Below are 21,953 nucleotides of genomic sequence, written 5' to 3' on the forward strand. Positions count from 1 at the left end.
TAAATGAGACCACTGCAAGAGTGGCCAACTAACATGGAGACCCCCGGTCAGCGAGCCAATGTAAAGACAGTAAGGTGTCCGTATGTAAGATGCGTTACTTCCTTTTTTGCCACTAAAGTAAAAAGGTAAATACGCTACTACTTTTATGGTTAATGCTAACGAAAGACTGTAAGCTTTACTACTGTAGGGTATGTTTTGGTACAAATTGTTAAAATTTTGATAGACTTGTTGGGGAATACGAGGTTGGATGTAACAAGGTGATCACAGAGTTATATCTCCAAGGTAAAACAGCTAAACAAGGAGGCACTAACGTCATTGTAAAGCCTGGCAGTGCCAATAGAAACGCAGTACTTGTGTGGGAGGAACAACTGCTTTATAAACTGCTGAACTGAAAGTTGGGTTATACCTCTTCAACCAAATCCAAGGTAAGACACCCAAGTTCATTTTTTTAATTTACAGGTTTTATAATTATGGTGTTGTCTATAATGAATAGAATAAAATTTAAGATGATGTTTCCATGTTTTCAAGCAAAACACCCTTAAAAATGTTAACTACTTAGTTCATTTTGATTAATCGAATAACAAATGTAATTATATTTTCTTTCTCTTGCTCAAGTTTCGAAGAAAGTTGTCTCCATCCATTATGCTTATAAACCTACAGCAGTGAGTGCTTCAGCCCCTACCTGAGAGTTCGACCTGTTGTAGCCTGAGCCTGTTTGTCTGGATTCCACGGTGAGTTATCTTTTATGTAGTGATAACAAACACAGTACCTTGAGAAACCACAGATATGCAGTAAAACTACTTTTACTGCATACTGCACACATTGATTCATTATAATATTTTTTTAGTGCCCCTGTCATACGGCGGGAATCTTCAAATCCACTCTTCGTCCACGTAATCTGCTGGTTTATAAAACTGAAGGTGTTTACTCTGAACCTGAGAGGAGGAATTTTGGTCGTTTTTTCTGGACTCTGGCGCCATTGTGACCAGAACAAAGTACATCCACAACTAACAGGTAAAGTCACCAAGAATTTAAGCTTAAATTTTGTATTAGCTTGCCAGTTGTTAGCAGCTACATTTATAAGTACATAGTGATTGAAATTCACGCCATTTTGTGTGGTGAACTTCTGAAACAAGTGATTTTTCCATAAAAGTAAAGGATTGATCTTTTATTTTTATTTTACCATCACTTATCTACTTTAATTGAACCCCCTTTGAACAGCACTGCAGTGAGGCATTTCATTTTATTTATTTATATATCACATCTTGCAATAATCTCAATTTAGTGGCATTTGTCAAAACTCTGGCAAATAAAACCACAACTGAATAGCTTGGCGCCACTCGAGTTCAGTAAGGAAATGTGGTCTGAAGTCAGCTTCCTGTTTGGTGGTTCCTAGGAAAGAGAAACTTAACTGATCTGTATTATCATTGTGTTTTTGAGAGGGAGGGGAAAGGATATTAGGATAAGGATATTAAAAATGGGACAAAGTGGTGACAGGCAGAAGAAACAAGGAAGGACAAAATGTGTGAAGGAAAGTAAAAGCACAGGCACATCGCAGTAGTGTGAATGGGTTAAACATAAAGAGCGGGAAGCAAAAGGTTGGAAATTGCGACATAGATTAGTTGTCTGATTTGGTGTGCGGTAAAAAGGATCTGACTGCACTGCCCAATGCCCTTGACACTTGTTTGTTACCAGCCCATAATGTGTGCTGACAGTGAGTCATTTCCTCATTTATTACACATTTAGCAAATTTGACTATGTCCTGACTTGGATCTTTATTGTCTATCTGTTGTAGAGAGTGAAAATCTGTGCTCCTTTAGTCCCCAGAGCCTAGTACTGCTCTGTAACCACTCCCTACGAGTTTGGGTGAATTAACCATCACAGTCTGTTTGTGTACTGGATGCCAAGGTGACTCAACTCTCCCCAACCAGGATCTCTCTGGAATAAACTGTGTATAACTTACTCAGTGGGCTGGTAGCAACATGTCCTTATCAATGTCAAGGTGCCACTGAATTGTCTTTGTTTGATAAAATGAACATCAGTCAATTTTTTAATTTGAAAATTAGGTGTAAGATGTGAGTTAGCCAAAACCTGTTCATTGCTTAAACATGTCGTTTTAACATCAACTAATTTTATTTTTGTGATGTTAGGTGAAAATGCCTCCCAAAAAGCACAAGACAGGAACGAAAAAGAAAGTGAAGAAGGCTTAACAGACATTTATCATCTTTAATATTTGTGACTTGTGTAGCCTTAATTTTGGTTAGAGTTAAGCCATACCTCTTACGTGGGTATCATTTCTATTCAGAAGTAGCCACAACATGTCTAACTGATTTGTTTGTGTATGCATGTTTTTATTAGGACGATCCTGGCAGCAGCAGTACAGAGAAAACACAGCAAGGTGGAGCTACAGCCTCTCAGGTGAGCTCTCTGGCATTGAGAAATGGTTTTAGGTTTATGAGGTGATTGAATAACTTGGAGTTTTTACATAGATGGTGGGAACAAAATATTAGAAACACGATTCAATATATAACACAGTCCAGCACGACACCACCATCCACTGTGACCTCAATGATAACATAAAGTAGAATTGTCACCTTTTTGACGGTGTCAGCGAAAGTAGACTACATGTAAGTATACAAGTTCTCCTTTTAATGCAATCACATTCATACAAAACACCAAGCAAAATGGCAGAAACATTAGAAAACAAAATGTCGAAGCAAATGGCTCTTATATTAAAGAGAGATAGCCATCCACAAAAAGAAGTTTGGTAGGTTTTAAATGATAAGACATTACAGTTTAAAATGAAGACAAAGAAGTATTTGAGTAATTTAAAATCAATTAGTTGCTCCTCGTGCATGAGCACAAAATGCAATAAGAAGCCGCTCTTGAAATCATTGTGCCATTTTGCTACTGGTGCTACTACTTTGAACATTTCATGAATGAGGTTCATGATGTTTCAACATTAACTCTAAATCTTTTTCTCATTTTGCAGAATGCCACAGGCTCTCAATGGAAAGTGAAGGAAGAGAATGGCTTTGACGTGAGTAGACTGTGATGCACAGAATAAGCAGCATTTTTATCAGAACAAGGGCATCTAACCTTTGCTTTGCTGCTGATTTCCTGCAGGGCGAACATTCACATCATTTCACTGTGAAATTCAGTCGACATGGCCCTAAGGAATACACCGTGAACTGTCATCAACCTTGCACGGTGCTCGAGGCAATAAAATCAACTGAAAAATACAAGGAGAAGGTTAAAAGTGCAGATGCAAACATTATAATTCAGCTGGGTAAAGAGGATAAGGAATCTATTGTTCCAACACATTTCCCTTGTTCTTGTATCAGTGATGATGAGTGTCTGATCATATCATGTAAAAAAGAAACGATCGAAGAGGCCCAAGACCAACAGAACAAAATAATTTATCCAAGAGACAGTTATATAGTCTTCTTCATAGATACCATAGGAGGTGTGAACGCCAAATCAAAGGAGCTTTTTAGAAGCAGTGTTGTCAAACAGTACAAGACTCTCTGTGTTTATGGAGAGAAGGGTATGACTGTGGAAGCAGCTCTGAAAAGAGACGGTCGCTTCATTGATGACCTCGGCAAATTTAGTCTGTCTGACAATGAGAATCCAAATATTCTCACTGACTGTACAGTAACAGTTGACAACCTTGATCAGAAATTACTCAAGATATGTCTTCCACTGATCCAGATCCAACAGTCTTTTAGCGAAGTTCACAGAGTCAGGAATCTGCTGAAACTGGGCGAGTCAGTTTGTAAACTCATTGTTAAGGATGTTTGTGACGGAACAGGCTTTGTGCTGTTTGATAACTTTATTCTGACTAATGCACATTTATTTAAAGATTACGTTGATGTCAAAAAGTTGCAGCTGGGTGTAGATGTGTGGGTTCTATTTAACTATGATGATCCTGAGCCTGACACAAACTTCTACCAATTCAGTTGTGAGAAAACATTCATTGACTTTGATGTTGAGCTAGATTATGCCATACTGAAGCTCAACCCTGAGGGCCGAAGCAACAAACAAAGAAGAAACACAACCAAAATAAAAGTACCACCAGGGCTCCTGAAGAAATTTGGTCCTTTGCCTCTGAATGGTGAAGCCTGTATCATTGGTCACCCAGAGGGAGGAGTGAAAAAAATGGATTCTACATGTATCATTGAGAAAGAGAAAAGGCTAAAGGCTATCAATGATCATTTACAGCCTTACACAGACAGTAAGTTCATCATCCAGTCAATCATTCAAGTGCTCAAAGCTCAAGGTACTGAACACATATTGTCCGGTGGAGTTCTAGCAGAAAAAGTAGTGACCTACAAAACCTTTATGTATCGCGGCTCCTCTGGTTCCCCAGTGTTTGATGCTTTTGGCCGAGTGTTTGGTTTGCATAGTCTTATATTTGCTTATAACTTTGGAGACCAGCCACACATTGTCATGGGATGTGCCTATCCTCTGCATATTATATTTAAACAGTTTGTAATCAAGCTGAAAGAAAGTGGAAATTATGAACTGTTGAGCAGAGTTGAGGAAGAAGCAAAAGGAAACAAATTCCTAGAAATGATATCTCCTCCAACTCCATACAGTGAATATTTTAGAGTTGTCCGGTACTCTTCCAAAGTTTGTGAGAAATCTGAAGGAAAAGAGGACTGTTGAGGAACTGTTGAAGAGAGATGAGGAGAATACATTTAAGCAATACCTTAAAATCTTATTTTCATATCTAATATTTGTATTATTTTCCCCCTTGATTTTAAAATAAGCGTTTTGATGTTTCAATCAAATAATTCTATTGTTAATTGGAGAATTTGGGAATTAATCAAGAGAGTAACAAATAATTGTCAGTGTGTTAGTATTTGCAGTTCATAAGTCCTTAATTTAACCGTTATGTTCTATGACGTTGCACAAGATTTAAGAAGACAGAACAGAGACTAATGTCAGTCTGTGTTCTAGGTTTCACTTAACTCCAACTTCATGTTCTCCCCATGTTCTCCTTCTGTCCACAAGATGCCCCCAGACATTTATCTGTTTCCCTGCTCACTCACAAACCCCATCCCAGTTCCCTCATCACCCAGGCCAGTACTTGTTGTCAAGTTGTTGTCAGACACCTGAGTTTTGTTACCTGTTGTGCTTGTTTGCCTGCCTGTTCGTCTGTCTGCCAGTAAGGTTGTTTTTATATATTAAAGCTTCTTCACTATCATCCAGCCTGCCTGTGTGTATTTGCGCTTGGGTCCAACCTGCCTGTGTTGCTACCATGTGACACTTTAAGCTTGTTTGTAAATGCTGGTCAGGTTTTATGTTTGAATGAGAACCATTGTGGAGACGGTCTGGTTCTCCCAGTGGATGGCGAGCATTCAAGCTCAATCCCAACGTACCCAGAATCAATATGATCAATGAAACAGTCGGCTGAGGACAGTCTGCTCTGCGGTAGGATTGTGTCAGTCACCTGAATTGGTACCAGCTTGAACTTGAAGGGTACATGCTGTCTGAGTAGGGTCCAGAATTAATTGCTTATTCATAACCAATGATAAGATTTTTGAGCGATTAATACTATCAGTTAAAATATCCTGGGGCTATTTGTCTGACAGAAAATTGAAAATGAACATCACTAGCCGTGACCAACCCAACCCTTTATAGATGGGACCCTCAACTGAAACAAATATAAATAAAACAAATAATATTCCAGGCATTAAACATCCTGCTCATGGTCCTCCATCATTCACTGCCTGGCGGGTAAGGCTGGTTAAGGGCGGAGGGTTTCGGTAAGTGAAAAAGAAACCGAAACTATTTTCTAATCCCTGTATCTCATTTACTACATGGTTCCTTTTGAAAGGCCCACACCTAGATTTTAAAAATGCTCCAGATTCTTAAAAATGTAGAGCCGGTTCCATGTAGAGGTCTTCAGTGCATAACAATGAATCACCATTGTCACTGAATCAAATCAATGTCTTAGCGCAGTGGAGCGCCTGGCGGGCATCCAAGTGTCATTTTCAGCTGAGCTATGATTGACAGTATGTTGAAAATGAAACCCACAGAAACAACCATGATCCGATCACTCAGACATAATTAATGAGCTACTGAGCTAACGTAATGTGCACTACGTGTGTAAGCTAGGTACATACTGAAGTGCGGGAAGTGATTAGAATGAGAAAACTGATTCGTGATTGGGGGTTATCACTATTTGCAGATAGCAAAAGTATTGTAGTGAAAACTTATGAAAACTTCTGGCCTGGGTCCTCAGCCCGAGTCTGGCATTTATACTAAATGCGGATGTAGCACCTGACATACATGCATGCTCTATAAAACCCAGACTGGGGCCTATATTCTACTGTTTACGTGAGGTAACCAAGAAAAAAGATAGTTTGTCATTGTTATAACCTGATAACTTTTGATTAATTAATTTCAAATTGTTTTTTTGTCTACTTACCCACCTAAAACCTAAAGATATCAAAAGACAGAGACATACATCACATCCTTACACACAACAGCTTTGAGTGAGATAGTTTTTTGTTTGTTTTGTTTTTAGTATAATAAATCACCCAGATGAGTTATTGATTTTCAGAATTGTTGTTAACTGTTTTTCTCTTTGCAGTGCAACTGAAGCATAAGAGGTAAAAAATAAAATGCTTTGATATTAACAATCTCTGTATATATTTCAAGTGTTAAACCATAATAACTGCTCATGGTCCTCCATCATACTGCTGATGAGAAAACAAACATTGTCAGTAAGTGATGCTGGTTAAGGGTGGAGGCTCTCAGTAAATCAACACGAAACCAAAACGAGTTTCTGATTCACTAATCTCATTCAATGCTTTTCCCCTTTTCTTTGAAAGACTCTAGGTTTTAGAAATGCTCTGGATTCTTATGAAGTAGAACTGGTTCCATTTAGAGGTGTTGAGTGCAGTGCACTGAGTCACCATTGTCACTGAATCGAATCAGTATCTTTGAGCAGTGGAGCTTGTGACCGATGACTGATTCAGAGAACGTTATGTGCTCGCTAAAAGCACATTGAGAGACGTTGAAAGCCACTGAAACAATCATAATCTGATAACTCACGTTTTGCACCGACTTCTAAGATCACTGTGATAAATGTATTATCTCAATCCTCATCTCTTATGTACAAAATCTGTTTAACAAACTGTGAAAGAGTCCATTTCATGAAGCCGATGAGGTCGAGCTACTCACATTAACTGTTTTTCTCCTTGCAGTGCAAAGGAACTGCTGATAACTGCTCTGACAATAATAATCTGACCAACAGTCAAGTTAAAGCCTATATTATTGGTCACCTAGCAAGAAGAGTGAAAAGAAATGGATCCGACGTATCATTGAGAAAGAGAAGAGAGTACAGGCAGTCAATGATCATTTACGTCCTTACAAAGGCAATCTGTTCATCGTCCAGTCAATTGTTCAAGTGATCACAGGTAAAGGCATTGAAAACATAATGGTCGATAGGCTCCACAGTGTTTGATGCTCTCGGCCGAGTTGTTGGTTTGCGCACCGCAGGATTTACCTACGGGTTTCCAAAGCATACAGAGAGTGTGATAGAGTACGCTCATCCTCTGCTTACTATAAAAAGTCTGTGAGTAATCTGAAGGAAAAGAGGAGCTGTTGGAGAGACTATTTAAAAGAGCTACTCGAGGCCAATCCTGTTGAGCCAGTGGTGGTCAGGCATTCAATTGAGAGGCTCCTCAGGAAAGTAGCAAAACACATTTGTTCACAACTGTGCCTCCTGTTTTTTATAGACTCAACAAACCAACTTTGTATTTTGGGGGGAGAATGAGCTGGATGCTAACATGTTTTTTATATCCATTTGTAAATGATTTCTGTTGCTGTTATAGCACAGATTTTAATTCTGGGAAGCTGTTTGGTGTACTTTGAACCATTTACTGTTAACTTGTTTGTAAAAGCTTCAGTGTGATACTCATAAGTGTTTAAGGATTTGTTACCTGTTTATTTTTTGTCTCTGTTTCCTGTTGTATTATCTTTGCATGATGTTAAAACTTTTTTGGTTCTCCTTGGTTCTCAATTTCCTGTGATTTATGTTTTTTTCTTCTTCTAGGCTTTGTGTTACTGTTACACCATTTCCTGCGTTGACTCTAAAGAGAAGGCTGAGACACTGTCTTGTCTTTGGTGCGGGGAACATCAGATGTTAAGACGAGACAATCTTACCTGCTAATGTAAAAAGGAGGACGGTGCAAATATAGTCATAGCTGAGATCAGATAGTCTTAAAGCTTTATTGTGTGGTGAAAAAGGGCAAAGCTTATTACTTATTAATTACTTATTATGTAAAGTGAAATTAAAGCCTAGAGTGTTTCTATAGTGTTCACCTGACTGATTGTTTTAACAGCACATATAATGACATCTTATACCCTTTTCCACAGTGATACTGGAAGCCCAGTGGGACAATATACTCTATGATCCTTTACTCAGTACATTAATTTATTGGCATTTATATCACATGTTTGTCAGCACTTCTGAGTCGTAAATAATGATTTCAAACCACAGAAAACTGATGGATAGATTAACCAATTCAAAATTAATTAATTAAACTTATTTTAAGCTTTTATTAAAACTGACACATGAATATTATTTCTTCACACGCTTGGGTGCAGAACAGAAGAAAATGGGATAAAAACAAATAGAATAAAAGTGTAAACAGAGCACACAGAAAACATGTCTGTCCTCAGCTGCTGTTTGTTTTCCTGATGTTGTCTCAAGGCTGAGGCTCTTTCCTGTTGCCAGAATTGGTCTCACAACCACAATTACCACATGTTGTAGCATAGATGACAAAGCAACAGCTCCATCAAGTGGCCATTTCACCTCACTACCAGCAAAATAACTGACATCTTAATTTATAGTAATTTATAGAATAGCTTGGTCTGATTACTGTAGATTTTTCCGGTAAAATTAAGTGATGAATACAAACAACAACAAAAAACCTCTTTCCGTTGACTGTTCACTCCTCTCGTGTCCTCTTCTCTTCTTCCCATTTCTCTAACTGCTTAGTTCCTTATCCTTGTGCTGCCTTTCCTGCTCACCGTTAATCCAGATCACTTTCTCATTCATCCCAGTCTCCTTCTCCTCCCAAAGCATCGCGGAGACTCCTCCAGAACTCCCCCCTCCGCTCCTCCTCCTGAGGCCACTCCAGGTACGTGGTGGAGCTCATGAGTTTGCGCAGTTTGCAGAAGCGTTTGGGGATGTCGTCCTTGGACAGCGGCTCCAGCAGGATCAAGATGGCCGGTTCTCCGCCGGCTTCCCCATCGAACAGCCAGAAGTGGGAGAAGTCCAGCTCGTAGCGACACCAATCAGACTGGACAAAATTTTCAGAGAGGATGAAGACAGTCCGCCGGCTGCGCTCCATGGCGCTCATGATGTTGTCCACAATCCACTGTCCAGGGAGGAAGTCCCGCTTGTGGAGACACAGGGTCAATGGCCGGGCAGTTCTGTAATTCGCAGCGTCTCCATCGATCTCCCTGTAGAAGTGTGCACAAGAAAACAGGTGATGTTTCGACTTAAGTTGTGGTAGGTGGGATTCATTCAGCTGCAAAAGTACATAACACTGACAACTTCCTTACTTCTAATAAGTAAGTAATTTTTCCAATTTGTACAGCTGAACATGAACGCAGATTTTGCAAAGTGTTTCAATATTTTCACTCATCAGACTCCTGGCACTGAGATATCATTTTAATTCATCATGTTGCTCAAGTGGTGGATGTTAGAAATAAGAAGAATAAGAATCTGGCAAACAAATGGATAATTCCTTTCGGGCTCATCCAAACATTTTAAATATCATGTTCAGTGAAGATTAAACGACATTTGTTGAGGGGAACGGTAGAAAAAATAAATTGCCAAAAGATACAAAATGAGTGTGATACTGATGGAGTCATCTTGAGCTACAGATGTTCCAATCTTTTTTTTTTTTTTTTTTTTACTAACATAAAAGTAGTACTGGAAAAATATTGGCATAGTTAGTAGTGTTAAAAATAAAAGATTGCACAAAAAATGTTGAACTTACGTTGGCTCCTCCAGCTCAGGTACCAGGTAGGTTTCCACCCAGCCAGTGTCTCTTTCACTGTAGGAAACAAAGGCATCAAAGGATAGCAATGTTTCCGAATCTGCCCCATCTCTGAGTCGCCGCCGGTGCCGGGAACTATGCTTGGCCTTCAGCCACGCCCATGTCATCTTGAGGTACCAGAAGGCATGGAGGCGCCATAGTATGACGCTCACCAGAACCCCAACAAACAGCGCCACCCCGCAACTCACGGACACGAACAAAACCTGGTGGCACACAACAACCGAGAGGCGGACTTGACCCACTGATTTCCCCTGCAGGTAGAAGGGAGAGTCGCAGACGTAGCTCTCCTCGTCATCTGTTAAATGCACATCACCTTCCTTAATGTCGGACTGGAGGAAGGCGACAAAGTCACAGGAGCAAACAAACTTGTTCTGACCCGCCTGGAGATTCTGGAGTCGTGTGAATGACTGAAGATCTGAACGGCTGAACATGTTTAAGGTGTTTGACTGTGGAAGAACAAAGAGGGGTCACCCTGCAGAATACAAAGAGGACTTGAAGCAGGAAAATGATATGTGATGGTTTTTTACCTGTATGGTCAGTGTTTGCAGATTGGGGAACAAATATCCTGAAGGCAGCCTCAGAAACTTATTCCCAGAGAGGTGGAGCTCCCTCAAGGCAGGCAGGGCCACAGTGAAGTCTTTGAGATTATTGTTGCTCAGATCCAACACCTGGACATGATAGAATATGAGGTAAAGGGTTTTATCAGTGAGTGTTTTTGTTGCGATGGTATCAGGATTACTGCCGAGTGGTCCAGCCTCAGTACCTCCAGAGTTGCAGGTAGACATAGAGTAATGTTGTCAAGTTTAGCCCCGGAGATGTTGAGGTATCGCAATGTGGAGGGCCAGGAGCAGCTTGGAGGCATGGAGTTGTAGTTGGTCCTGCTGATGTCCAGGTGGGTCAGTTTGTAGAGCTTTGCTACCAGTTGGCTCAGTGTGGACAAACTCTGGGCACAAGTTGGACAATGGCAAATAAGTCTTCAGGTAGTTTACTTTTCAAACCTGGCATCTTATTTTTAAGGTATTTTCAGAGTATGACGGGTTAAAGTTAAACAGTGAAGTTTCATGAAGCCACCTTCAGAGCATTTCCACTGATGTTTAAAACTCGGATGTCCTTCAGTGTGCCGTTTCCTTTGCACAGTGTCTCGATCAGAGTCATGTCGGTCAGCAGGTTGTCAGACATGTCCAGGTACTGAAGGTTCACCAGAAGGCCGGACGTGATACAAGGCATCACAAACACCTGAGGGTAAAAATCACACTACTCAGTGATTCATTATTGGCAGCTTAGTGGTGTAGTGACTACTACAGGGAAAATTGACATGCTACTGTGGCTAACTGGTAACCTCCTTGCTAACTGATTATACTGTTGCACAAGCCAGTCACAGTAGAGAGCCAACGTCACATCCACACTACCCAAAACCCTCTGATAATTTGTCAAATCTCATTGATGGTCGATGGTCGATTACCCCGGCGTTTATGACGGACACCCTCCTGGGGTACTGCAGCAGGAACCCCAGCTCGAGAAACGAGACAAACTTATAAATATCCAGCACCACGACGTTTCGTACGAAGAACTCATCGATGCTTTTTTGATCGGTCCAGTTGGCTTTCTCCCACCTAACAACAAACAATAACAGTATTCATGCAGTCAAATATCTCTCTGTGAAGTGTATACGAACAACCAAGTGTTCCAGCACTTGAGTCCAGAATTCAGACTCAAGTCCAGCTGGTTATTTTCAGGATTTTTAACTCGACTTGGACTTAGGTACAGATGACTCGGATTGAACTCAGACTCAAGCATTGTCTGCATTCGGTCTTAAAAGTTGGAGACAAAGACTCAGCCCTTTTTTGTTAGTTTTTTGTAATAGGCCATAATAATTTGGCATAAGATTTTGATAGTCATATTAATACCGTAAAATTATTCAGTGGTGAAATGGAAAAAGCTGTGTCATTTGATGGAGACCTTTTTTATTTGTATGTCAGCTCTTTAGCTGTACCTCAGACTCGAAGACTAAGGACTTGACACCCAACTCAAACTCAAGGTATAGTGACTTGACCGCAACACTGTCAACAACTTTTTTTATATCATGCAGATGCACTGATTGCCTACCTGCCCTCGCCCGTCAGCGTGACGCCATCAACTGATAAGGAGGTGAGTGGCACTCCATTGAAAACCTCCAGGAGGTTGACAGTGGCCTCATCAGAGATGGAAAGGTTACGAAAGGTTACGTGCCTGGGGAGAGAGAAAAGAGTGATTGGTTGGTTTTTCAGCCAAAAGCAATATTTTTGCCCTGTGGTTTATTACATTGTTTGTATTTAGCGTTCTGCACAACCGCTAAAACAGATTGGGACCCCACCTGACCCTCCGCCTGGCTGCTTCTCTGAGGGGCTGAACAGACCGATTCTCAATCATATGAAGGTCTTCCAGAATGATCGGCGTCTCAGGATACGACACGTCAGCGAGCACAGCCGACGTTAAAGTTATGTTCGTAAAAAAAGGTCCATGGAGTCTCAAAGTGACATGACCCAAGGGCCAAACATACGCCAGAGCACCAGGCTCATACCTGCAGAGAAGGGAGGAGACAGGAGAGTGAAAGCAGAGAATTAAAGAAAGTTTTGAGAGGTGATTAAGAGGATGTTGCTGTTTCTAGCTGGTCACTAAAAAAAAAACAGCGTCAGTTCCAAACCTCAACAGGTTGTTGCCGTGCACGGTGAGCTCCTCCAGCTGAGTGACTCCAGCCAGGGCTCCTCTCTTTAGCTCCTCCAGAGCCGGACCTCCGAACGCCAGCCTCCTCAGCCTGACCAGCCCCTGAAACACTGGAGCAGAACCTATGCAACTGGAGGAGAGAGGAAGATGGATGTGGACACATGTATGCCATGTAGAGGTTTCTCCTCGGTCTTTGTACTGTAACCTGAGCTCTTTTACCTGTATGGGTTGTTGAGCAGGTTGAGCTGTTGCAGAGCTCCTAGCTTGCTGAACCATGTGGGGTTGAGAGCAGTCAGCTGATTGTCAGACAGATCTAGTCCCTCCAAGTTCCACAGAGAGTCAAACGCTGATGGTTGGATCACAGCTAGTCTATTACCTGGAGTACAGTAATATCTTTGTATCAGAAATAATCTACATACTGATAAAAATTTATCAGGGGTTTCACAGGGGTCAACATTTGGGCCACTGATTATTATCTCACTCATTATTGTTGTTGCTGTTATTCTTGTTATTGTTATTATCATTGATAAAATTATCATTATTGGCTTAAAGTCTGAGGTTCAAATTTAATTCTTGATCTTATTTCACAGCACTGCACGGACGAGAGGACCTTAAAGTGCTCGGAAAAAAATGGATGTTTGCACATCAATTTGGAAAACTCCATCTGCTAATGAAGTCCATGTGATGTGATCAAAAGCTCCAGAACAGCACCTACTCATAGCTTAGAGGTGAGTTTGTTTTTGTCAGTTTTTTATTACATTTAAAATTAAGTTACAAAATAGTTAATTAATTATTTATAATTATGAAAAATTTTATTCATTATGTTATCATGAATAATAGTGTAAGTTAATATCTACATATTTAATATAGTGTGTTATTATATCATATCATACTTTATACTATATATTATTCTACTTAGGGCTGTCACAATATCTCATTTTTACTATGCGATAATCGTGGCCATAATAATTCAAAATAACATTAACTTAAATTATCTAATATCTGTAGAAAATAAAAAATCCTGTCGTTCAAATTGTTATTAACTTTGTTACTGATAAAAAAAATAAAGCTGCCATTATGAGTGAGTCACAACTTCATTTTATTACAGACTGACTCGCTATATCCCAATAAACACCCATCAGCGTTACCATGGAGATTCAGAGCCCTCAGTTGCATGTGGCCGGTCAGGTCGTCATCGGTCACTACGGTGATGTTGTTGAAGGAGAGATCCAGAGTAAGAGCACGGTCCGTTACCATGGGAACACGGGTGAATCCGTAATGGGAGCAGTTACAGGAGAGCCGTAGGTCACAGCTGTGGCAGGATGGCCTCTCAGGGTCTGGGTTTGACCTCTGACCCCAGCACAGGCCGAGGAGGAGGAGGAGGAGGCGGAGGCGGAGGAAGAGGGTGAAATGAAGGTTGGTCTCTCGTCCCATACTGTAGGAAAAAAAACTAAAAATCTGGAGTGAGACACAGTGGATGAGTCAGAATCATTGAGCAGTAGCAGGGAAACGCAGAACAAATCCAGGGAGGAAGTGGAATTTGATCAAAGAGGAAGTCTTTAACACTTGATTATAACTTTCACAAAGCCTTTACACACAAAAACCACTTTCCCAGTGAGTGAAAACCCCCAGAGGATTTCAATGTGTGATTTCCTGTCGCACATCCTGTGCACTATATTCGTCAAGTTGTACGTGCACCAATCCTGTGATTTTTCTGATTGAACATGTGATAAAACGTGATAAAAACCGGATTAATATTAAAACATCTCAAATGCTTCAGTATTTTGCAACATGCAGTAGGAAAGTTTATACCAAATATTTCATTTAGTTATTTTGATTGTATTAATATATGCTTAATTGAGGTGTTATTCATATAGATCAGTATGTACTTATGACACTCATCTTTATTAAATATTTGTTGATCAAATTTATGTTGAACTGTTTTTGTTTCCCCAAAGCTGGGTGTCCACATACTTTTGTCCAACTTATTCACTCAACATCAGATTTTACTTTGGTTGTTTGTTGTGGCATTTAAACAATTGTATTTGCTATCTTCATATCCATGAGAAATGATCTGACTTGTACAGAGAAGATAAAGTTACGACCCCAATCTCAAATAAAATTTAGCTGCACAGTATTGACCAAAAAAAAAGGATCATATACATGTTTGTAAGATTTTGTAAGATGATGCTATTTTCCAAATATTTAGCGTTTGCTGGAAAGTCCCTATCGCCTACTGGAAGCCAAACTGTTGTCAGTGTGTTATACAGCCTTCATTCGGTCAAGTGCTTCCCTTATTTTCTTATCTTCAACAGAGCGGACGGTTCCAGGTGTCATAACCTCTGTTGTTAAATGGAGAGATGATAACTGAGACAGTGATCACTCAAACTTACTGTAAAACCATTTCATTTTCTTGTTCTAGGATTTAACTATACTAACTTTGTTTTTGCCTTACCTTATTTATTTATTTATTTATTTATTTTCCGAGATGATTCCTGATGACGAGATAAAAACAATTTGATAATGATTCAATTTGTAAAAGATGCGAACAAGTTAAAGATTAGTTTTTTATGACTACGTGGAGAGGAAGTAAAGATCCCAGGGCACTTGACGGCTTCTAACCAAGTGTGAAAAGAGGTAGTGAGCATGAAAATGAACTCTCAGGAGGAAACCTGCAAGAGTGTGTGTCTGTAAAAGTGTAACAACATTTAAAAAAAATAACTACAGTAGATTCTTCTTTTGTGCATGTCTTGTTGAATTTGATCTGATGATAATGACCCATAAAACAAGCTGAAGTGAAGCAGCACAATGAAGTATTATCCTGTAATTAGTATCTGTTACATAATACGCTGTAACCAATGTATGAACAGGGCTGTGACCAAAATGACTTCCGCTCTGACTTTCTGGCTTTCAGACTCAAACCAACACTTCCCCTTTGCCCTTTGGTTTGATCATTTACTGCCACAACGCTGATATGCAAGATATTTAAAAATCACAATACAGAATGGTAGAAATATTAGAAGATCTGACCAGTATCATTATAACTCAAAAGTATGGTCGTCAAAAGGTCCTCTTACTGGATTTCTCACAAAAGTCAAAATTCAAATTTAGCTAATAAAATAAATGTACAAGGATGAGCAGTTCTTTGTGTGGAGGAAAAAAACGCTCAGAGATCCACTCCAAAATAAAAGTGCTTCACACGGGATGAGATAGAAATCACAGTAGAATCAATAAGTTTGCTGAGAAACTGTTGGTAACTGCAGCTGAAAATATTAAAAAAGGTTAAAAAGAAAAGTTTTCCAGATGGAATTAAATGTTAATGTTAAAATCATCCCTCCTCCTCTAGAGATATAAATCCCGTCAGACCAAACAGGCGTAATTTATAAACTGGCATCTGAATGATTGATCGATTTCTTATTTACCTTTAACTGACGGTTTTGTCTTTCCAGTTACTTTTACACTGACAGATCTGAACTCAGTTAAACTAGATGGTGCCTGAATGAGCCAAACAATGTTGGAGGAAGTGAGGAAAGCATTGAGGCAAACCTTAAACATAAGCACAAATAAAGGACAAGTTTATACCTACAGCGATAAAGGAAAAGAAGAAAAGTTCTTACCTTTAACCCTTTAATTAATCCGCACAGTAACTCACAATGTCACTAAAATCTGATTGTGTTGTGTGTGTTGTGCTGATCAGGGTGTCAGCTTGGACACTGAAGTAAAACATGAAAGCAAATATCAGCAAATGAATCATCTTGGTGCACGCACAGTTCCTCTTTTTTTTATCACACCCAGTTAATTTGGGAGTTTGAGTGAAAAACATCCTTCAAGTGGCCAGAAAAATGTGACGAGGAGCATCTTTTTTGTTTGTTTGACGCAAATGGTGTCGCAAAGAGTTTTAAAGTGTAATTGCCTCCGTGTTTTATTGCGTTTATTCACACAAAACACGTCTATTCCGGTGTAATTCACAACCCTGCCACCAGATGGAGCCAGACTCCACTTTAAAATGTGCTCAAGTTGCAGTTAAACCATTGTTGTTATAGACTGGACAAATAATTGTGATGTCATTGTTGAGCATAGTGAATGATTATCAGTCACTGTCAATTACAGCCAATTACCTAGAAATTTAATCAAATCAGACAAAATTAAACAAACCTCAGCAATAATAATTAAAAAATAAAAAAGTAACCTCAGATATGAGATGACAGAGATTGTGTATCTAGAGTTCTTCTCTCTCAGATTATTGTAATCATGAGGTTTCGGTTATCTTTTTTACATAATAAGATTGTTGTGCGTACAGTCCATGCAGACCTTCTTGGACTCAGGAAGATGATGACATTTATGTAACGCAGACTGTTGCAACCATGGAAACCATGAATTGGCCTTAAGTGGTAGAGTCTGGAGAAACTAAGAGTAGTCGAAAACTAGCTGCCACATCTGTGAGGAATTGGAGGTAGTCCAGAGCTGCTGCAGGTATCACGCCTCATCACATCTGGTTTGCAAAAATATAGTGATAATGAACTTCTATGATATTTTGATGGTTTCCAGTTAGTAAGGATCGAATCAGCTGATGCCACTTCATGTCAAAAGAAATTAGCATTAGCAGGTTACTGACACACGGGTCAATCCATTCCTTACACAACGCTCCTGTGGTTTTGGTTTTTTAATGGAGACCTAGTACGTTCTTACTCGTCACAAAGATATTATTGGACAATATCTGTTCAGGGGTGATAATAATAATAATAATAATAAGAAGAAGAAGCAGAATCCACAGGCAGGCTGTTCCAAAGTCTCTGGGCTTTGATAGCAAGGGCACAATCACTCTTGGTCACCGACCTAGACTTAGAAACAACCAGAGGATCCATGTCAGAGGACCTCAGGTTGCGACCTGGTACATACAGGAGTAGGATTCAGGCAGATAGCGAAATGCCAGGGAGAGCTTTAAAAGTTAACAATACGATCTCAAAATCTAAATTTCACTGGCCAGTGAAGTGCAGCTGAAACTGTATTAGCAACCGGTCAACATGGATGATCCCTGAAACACAAGACAAGGGAAAGATAAGCCTACAGGCCAGGGCGCCACCACCAGTTATTTGTTTTTTTGACATGAAGTGGCATCAGTTACTCACTGGTAATGACACTTATGTAGTTAAAAGGTGACAATGCAACAGCAGCACAATAGCAGGCATTATGGGAAATAGGTGGAGTATTTTAAATGCAGTAAGTGTGATACTAGTCATTGGAGTTTATATCTTAAATTGTATGTGCTGGATATTATAATATAATATGATATAATCCTGCGAGTCTCAATAGTCTGTAACCCAGATATGCACAAAACAAGCTTGTAAAATAAAGCGACTTTCCTTTGATTCTAAAGTTACAAGATAGTCTGGGAAAGTGTGGCACAATGAAACGCAGCGAACAATGAAATGAATAAAGGAAAAGTCGATTATAAAAGTGATGTAACCAAAAACCCATGGCGACTACAACAGTCTGAGAAAGAATAACTATAGGTGAGGGCTTGGCTGCTGATACAGTATACAGTAAATAAGGTAATGGTAAAGGAATATCCATCTCTGCTGTATTACACTCTGTGCTGAAAAGAGGGATTGTTAATGTAACATTTGATCACAAAGCTGTGGTGCATTGTGGGTGAATGAAGTAATGACAGAAGAAGCATCAAGTGATCAGCAGGATAAAAGGCAGAGAGGCAGCGTCTCATCACACCAGCTGATCCTGAAAAAGGTCAGTGTACTAAAGAGCTTTCATTCAAATTATAATTATTAATATTACTTATTCAATTTCAGTATTATCAAGAGCTGTGTGTGTGGAATTGTAGATTTTATTTTGATTAACTTCTTAATTGCTTTTGACTCCTAGTAATGAGGAGGTTAATGTGTCAGATAGTTTTTAAACCTTTTTGCTCCTGTGTAACGGCAGGTCCAACTACCTCATCATCATCATCATCACCATCACCATCATCGTCACCATGAAGGTGCTCGGTGTGTGTCTCACACTCTGCAGCCTCCTGACCCTGAGTCGAGCCGTCCCGCTCAACTCCACCGACCTGCGCCCCAAGCACGCGGGCCTCTGCGAGTACGTCCGGCTGCAGTGTTACCACGACGGCGTCGGAGCTTTCTGCCCCACGTGCGACACCGACGGGAATTTCCTCCCGCAGCAGTGCTGGCCGTCGAGCGGGTACTGCTGGTGCGTGGACGTCCTGAGCGGAGAGGAGATACCGAGCACGCACAGCCCGCTGGGAAGCGGACATCACTGCGGTGAGTTTAATCTCAACATAAAAAGCTTTATTTGCAGGACTGAGCTCGTGGGAAGTGGAGGAATGCACCTACATACATTTAATCAAGTAGTGTACAGGTTGGAGGAATATGTCCTTTCATATAAATACTTAACTTTCAGAGGCAGATGTTGGACTTTTTACCTCATTTACCTCGGTTGGTAGTTACTGTGAAGATCAAGACTTTGCCAAAAGAACAAATGAGCAACTTATGAAATATGAATAGATTAAACTCTCTAACTACATAAAGTATTTAAACTAGATATAAAATGCTACTTACATCTTAATGCATCAGTAATAATCAACTATTGCAATATAACTCATTCTGTTGCCTATATTTTTCTGCTAACACGTTTGTGCTTAGGTCACTATGAAGGCAGAACTTTTACTTCTACTGGAGTATATTTTATAGTGTGGTATTGCTACTTTTACTTAAGTAAAAATAGTTCGTTTGCATTGTGGGAAATATTTGAATTTTAATCATTTAAAGTTCACTGACTTTAGGTAGAGCTGCACAATCATCACAATCCTTTATTTTGCTCAGTGGTCTCATCATTAACTCAGAGTTTATCAACACAGGAGCAAGTTTTAAATGGAGTCTGGCGCCATCTGGTGGCAGAGTCGACAGAGCAAAGCATGATGGCAATTTCAAATGCATTGTTTAATGTTTCTACAAATGATTAAAAAAAAATAAGAAAACTACCACATAAAAACAAGTTGATTCAAATGTATAAACCTTTAAATCAACATAAGAAATAACATTTTCTAAAACTTTCTCAAACTTAAGTGAATTGAAATAATGCAGAATCAAAATGGTGATTGCAGGTATTAAAATATTAATTGTGCAGCTGAGTAAACTGTGTAAAATATGTTCTTGCAGGCAGTGAATACTACTGCCCCAAAGGCTGGACCTACTTTGGAAAAAAGTGTTTCACCTTCATCGACAGCCCGAAGACGTGGACCGAAGCCGAGGTGAGGTCACACACTGACGACTTCACACTTTTCATACATTCAGTCATGTTGTGATGGGAAAACTCTTTCTTCTCTTGTTGCCTCCAGATTTACTGTCTGTTTGAAGGAGCCAACCTGGCGTCAATCCACTGCTACGAGGAGAGTCACTTTGTCATGTCTTTGACCAGAGGAGACACCAACAGCTTCCCCCAAACCTGGATCGGTGGCTTCAGTGCCGTACATGTATGAAATCCTTTGGTCTAATTGATATAATTACCTATACCATTACACTTGGATATTATGGTATTGACTTTTTCGGGATCTCCGAGAGATATTTTACAGTTGACCAATACATTTTATGTAATGTAATTAACTAAATCCTGCAAATATTTATCTTAATTTGTTAAATAAACTGTCAGCTGTGCAATGTATTGATGTATGATTCTCTGTGTGTATCATCCACAGTCCGGTTTTTGGATGTGGAGTGACGGCTCCAAGTTTCACTATGAAAACTGGCACCATGACCACAGCTCTGATGGTCCGGACAAGGCCTGCCTGAAGATTAATTATAAATGTAATTAACTGCACACACACACACACACACACACACACACAGTTACATCCAAACTCTTAATATACTTTAATCTCATCTTAACCTCAGCTTCAAGTGTTGAAAACACATACTAGTATATTATAGGGGTAAACAGTTGTCTGACCTAAAGGAACAAGGATTCAGTCACATCCTTTATGGGCGGGGCTAACGTTGCAGAAATCACACCAATGTGCATCAGAGTCAGATGGATTAGAACAAATAGTGAATGTCTGTCTTTTGTTTTGCAGATGACTTGAAGTGGTACTACGAATCCTGTACCGAGTCTCTCCCTTTTGTTTGTTCCAAGAAGATATGAACTCAGACGTGACGATCAAACATCCAGTTCAGGTCACAGGTGCTCTACCTAACAGTTTGAGTTATATTCCTCTCTAAAATGTTTCTTCTCTTGCTTGTTTTTGTTGAATATGATCGATAGGTTTTATACACACAGCTTTTAGCGGGTGAGTGTGAATATCTGGGTCAGCTTGACCTGCTTTTGTATAACATATAAACAATCCTGCAAGAATTGTAAGAAATACATTATTATATCAATAAATAATTGCACAAAACTTTAACTGGGATATAGTGAAAGTTTGTGTCACAAAAAAATGAAATTACAAGTTTCTACATGTGTGTTGTAAACATGAAATATGAATGGTAAAGTACATTAATAGTAGTTTGTGTGTTGAGGCCTGTGATTTCACAACGTTCCCCTTTGGACTCAAACTAATTTCAGTTGCTTCATCGTCCTAAATTCCCAATTGTGACCCACTGAAATGTTCTCTGAAAAACAATACTCACCGTGTCCTCAGAGACAAATTATTACTCATAATAACAACATGTTCAAGGGAATATTACAGTGAGCACTGAAGTCACTGAATCCCATCGTTACATCATCATCACTGCTGTTTTTCTCCTCAGATATGGGAACAATTTAACGATCAATTCATTTTAGTGTGAGCAGCATCAAACATGTTCACATGCTCTGACTAAATAAAAACTATCACAGGTGGTGGATATGACCATCATTAAGTAAATCAAGGACAGCACATTCCCCGAACCAGGACTTTAGAAATACTGGAATCATGAGTCAGGAAGCTCCGGGTCATTTCATACGGCCACGGATTAAATTGTGATTGAGAAATAATGAATCCTTTGTTTATTTAGATTTTTCATTTTACTTAATCTAAATCTAGAATCTGACTAAAAATGTTAAATATTTGAAAAACTGAATGTAAAGTTCCCCAGCTTGTCAAAAAAAGACAATTTTCTGATAAAGTACAGAAGACACGATCTCAGTGGCCTTAAGCCAAGACCGTGTGAAGAA

The 21,953-nt window shown here is 39.6% G+C and overlaps 3 protein-coding genes and 1 long non-coding RNA gene across 7 annotated transcripts; 3 read left to right on the forward strand and 1 right to left on the reverse strand.

Moving 5' to 3' along the window:
* The first annotated feature begins 33 nt into the window (after positions 1 to 33).
* LOC130164921 (serine protease FAM111A-like) lies at positions 34 to 5,209 on the forward strand. The gene is made up of 4 exons (XM_056369918.1): positions 34 to 69; positions 2,359 to 2,418; positions 2,993 to 3,040; positions 3,127 to 5,209. The coding sequence occupies exons 1-4, from the start codon at positions 34 to 36 to the stop codon at positions 4,666 to 4,668; spliced, it is 1,686 nt and encodes a 561-aa protein (XP_056225893.1). The 3' UTR covers positions 4,669 to 5,209.
* Positions 5,210 to 8,554: 3,345 nt separating this feature from the next.
* Positions 8,555 to 16,733, reverse strand: LOC130164952 (toll-like receptor 2 type-2). 2 transcript variants are annotated; one of them, XM_056369968.1, is made up of 12 exons: positions 16,406 to 16,733; positions 13,937 to 14,246; positions 13,008 to 13,164; positions 12,769 to 12,918; positions 12,439 to 12,645; positions 12,192 to 12,314; positions 11,548 to 11,698; positions 11,157 to 11,321; positions 10,849 to 11,028; positions 10,613 to 10,753; positions 10,026 to 10,531; positions 8,555 to 9,483 (listed from the first exon to the last, which is right to left on the reverse strand). In XM_056369968.1, exons 2-12 carry the CDS (start codon positions 14,220 to 14,222, stop codon positions 9,069 to 9,071), a joined length of 2,481 nt encoding a protein of 826 aa, XP_056225943.1. In that variant the 5' UTR covers positions 14,223 to 14,246; positions 16,406 to 16,733; the 3' UTR covers positions 8,555 to 9,068. The 2 variants fall into 2 exon arrangements, with proteins under 2 accessions (XP_056225943.1, XP_056225942.1); XM_056369967.1 differs by lacking the exon at positions 16,406 to 16,733 and having other exon boundaries at positions 13,937 to 16,375.
* On the forward strand, positions 9,371 to 14,035 carry LOC130164953 (uncharacterized). 3 transcript variants are annotated; one of them, XR_008826677.1, is made up of 4 exons: positions 9,378 to 9,509; positions 12,175 to 12,233; positions 13,379 to 13,516; positions 13,897 to 14,035. It is a non-coding gene; the product is annotated as an uncharacterized LOC130164953 (long non-coding RNA). The 3 variants fall into 3 exon arrangements; XR_008826679.1 differs by lacking the exon at positions 12,175 to 12,233 and having other exon boundaries at positions 9,371 to 9,509; XR_008826678.1 differs by lacking the exon at positions 12,175 to 12,233 and having other exon boundaries at positions 9,410 to 9,532.
* Positions 16,734 to 17,640: 907 nt separating the features above from the next.
* si:dkeyp-75b4.10 (ladderlectin) lies at positions 17,641 to 21,201 on the forward strand. The gene is made up of 6 exons (XM_056369981.1): positions 17,641 to 18,533; positions 18,729 to 19,066; positions 19,964 to 20,055; positions 20,143 to 20,277; positions 20,500 to 20,608; positions 20,875 to 21,201. The coding sequence occupies exons 2-6, from the start codon at positions 18,778 to 18,780 to the stop codon at positions 20,940 to 20,942; spliced, it is 693 nt and encodes a 230-aa protein (XP_056225956.1). The 5' UTR covers positions 17,641 to 18,533; positions 18,729 to 18,777; the 3' UTR covers positions 20,943 to 21,201.
* Positions 21,202 to 21,953: the final 752 nt, after the last annotated feature.

This window comes from Seriola aureovittata, chromosome 23 (genome assembly GCF_021018895.1).
Source record: "Seriola aureovittata isolate HTS-2021-v1 ecotype China chromosome 23, ASM2101889v1, whole genome shotgun sequence".
NCBI classification, from domain to species: domain Eukaryota; kingdom Metazoa; phylum Chordata; class Actinopteri; order Carangiformes; family Carangidae; genus Seriola; species Seriola aureovittata.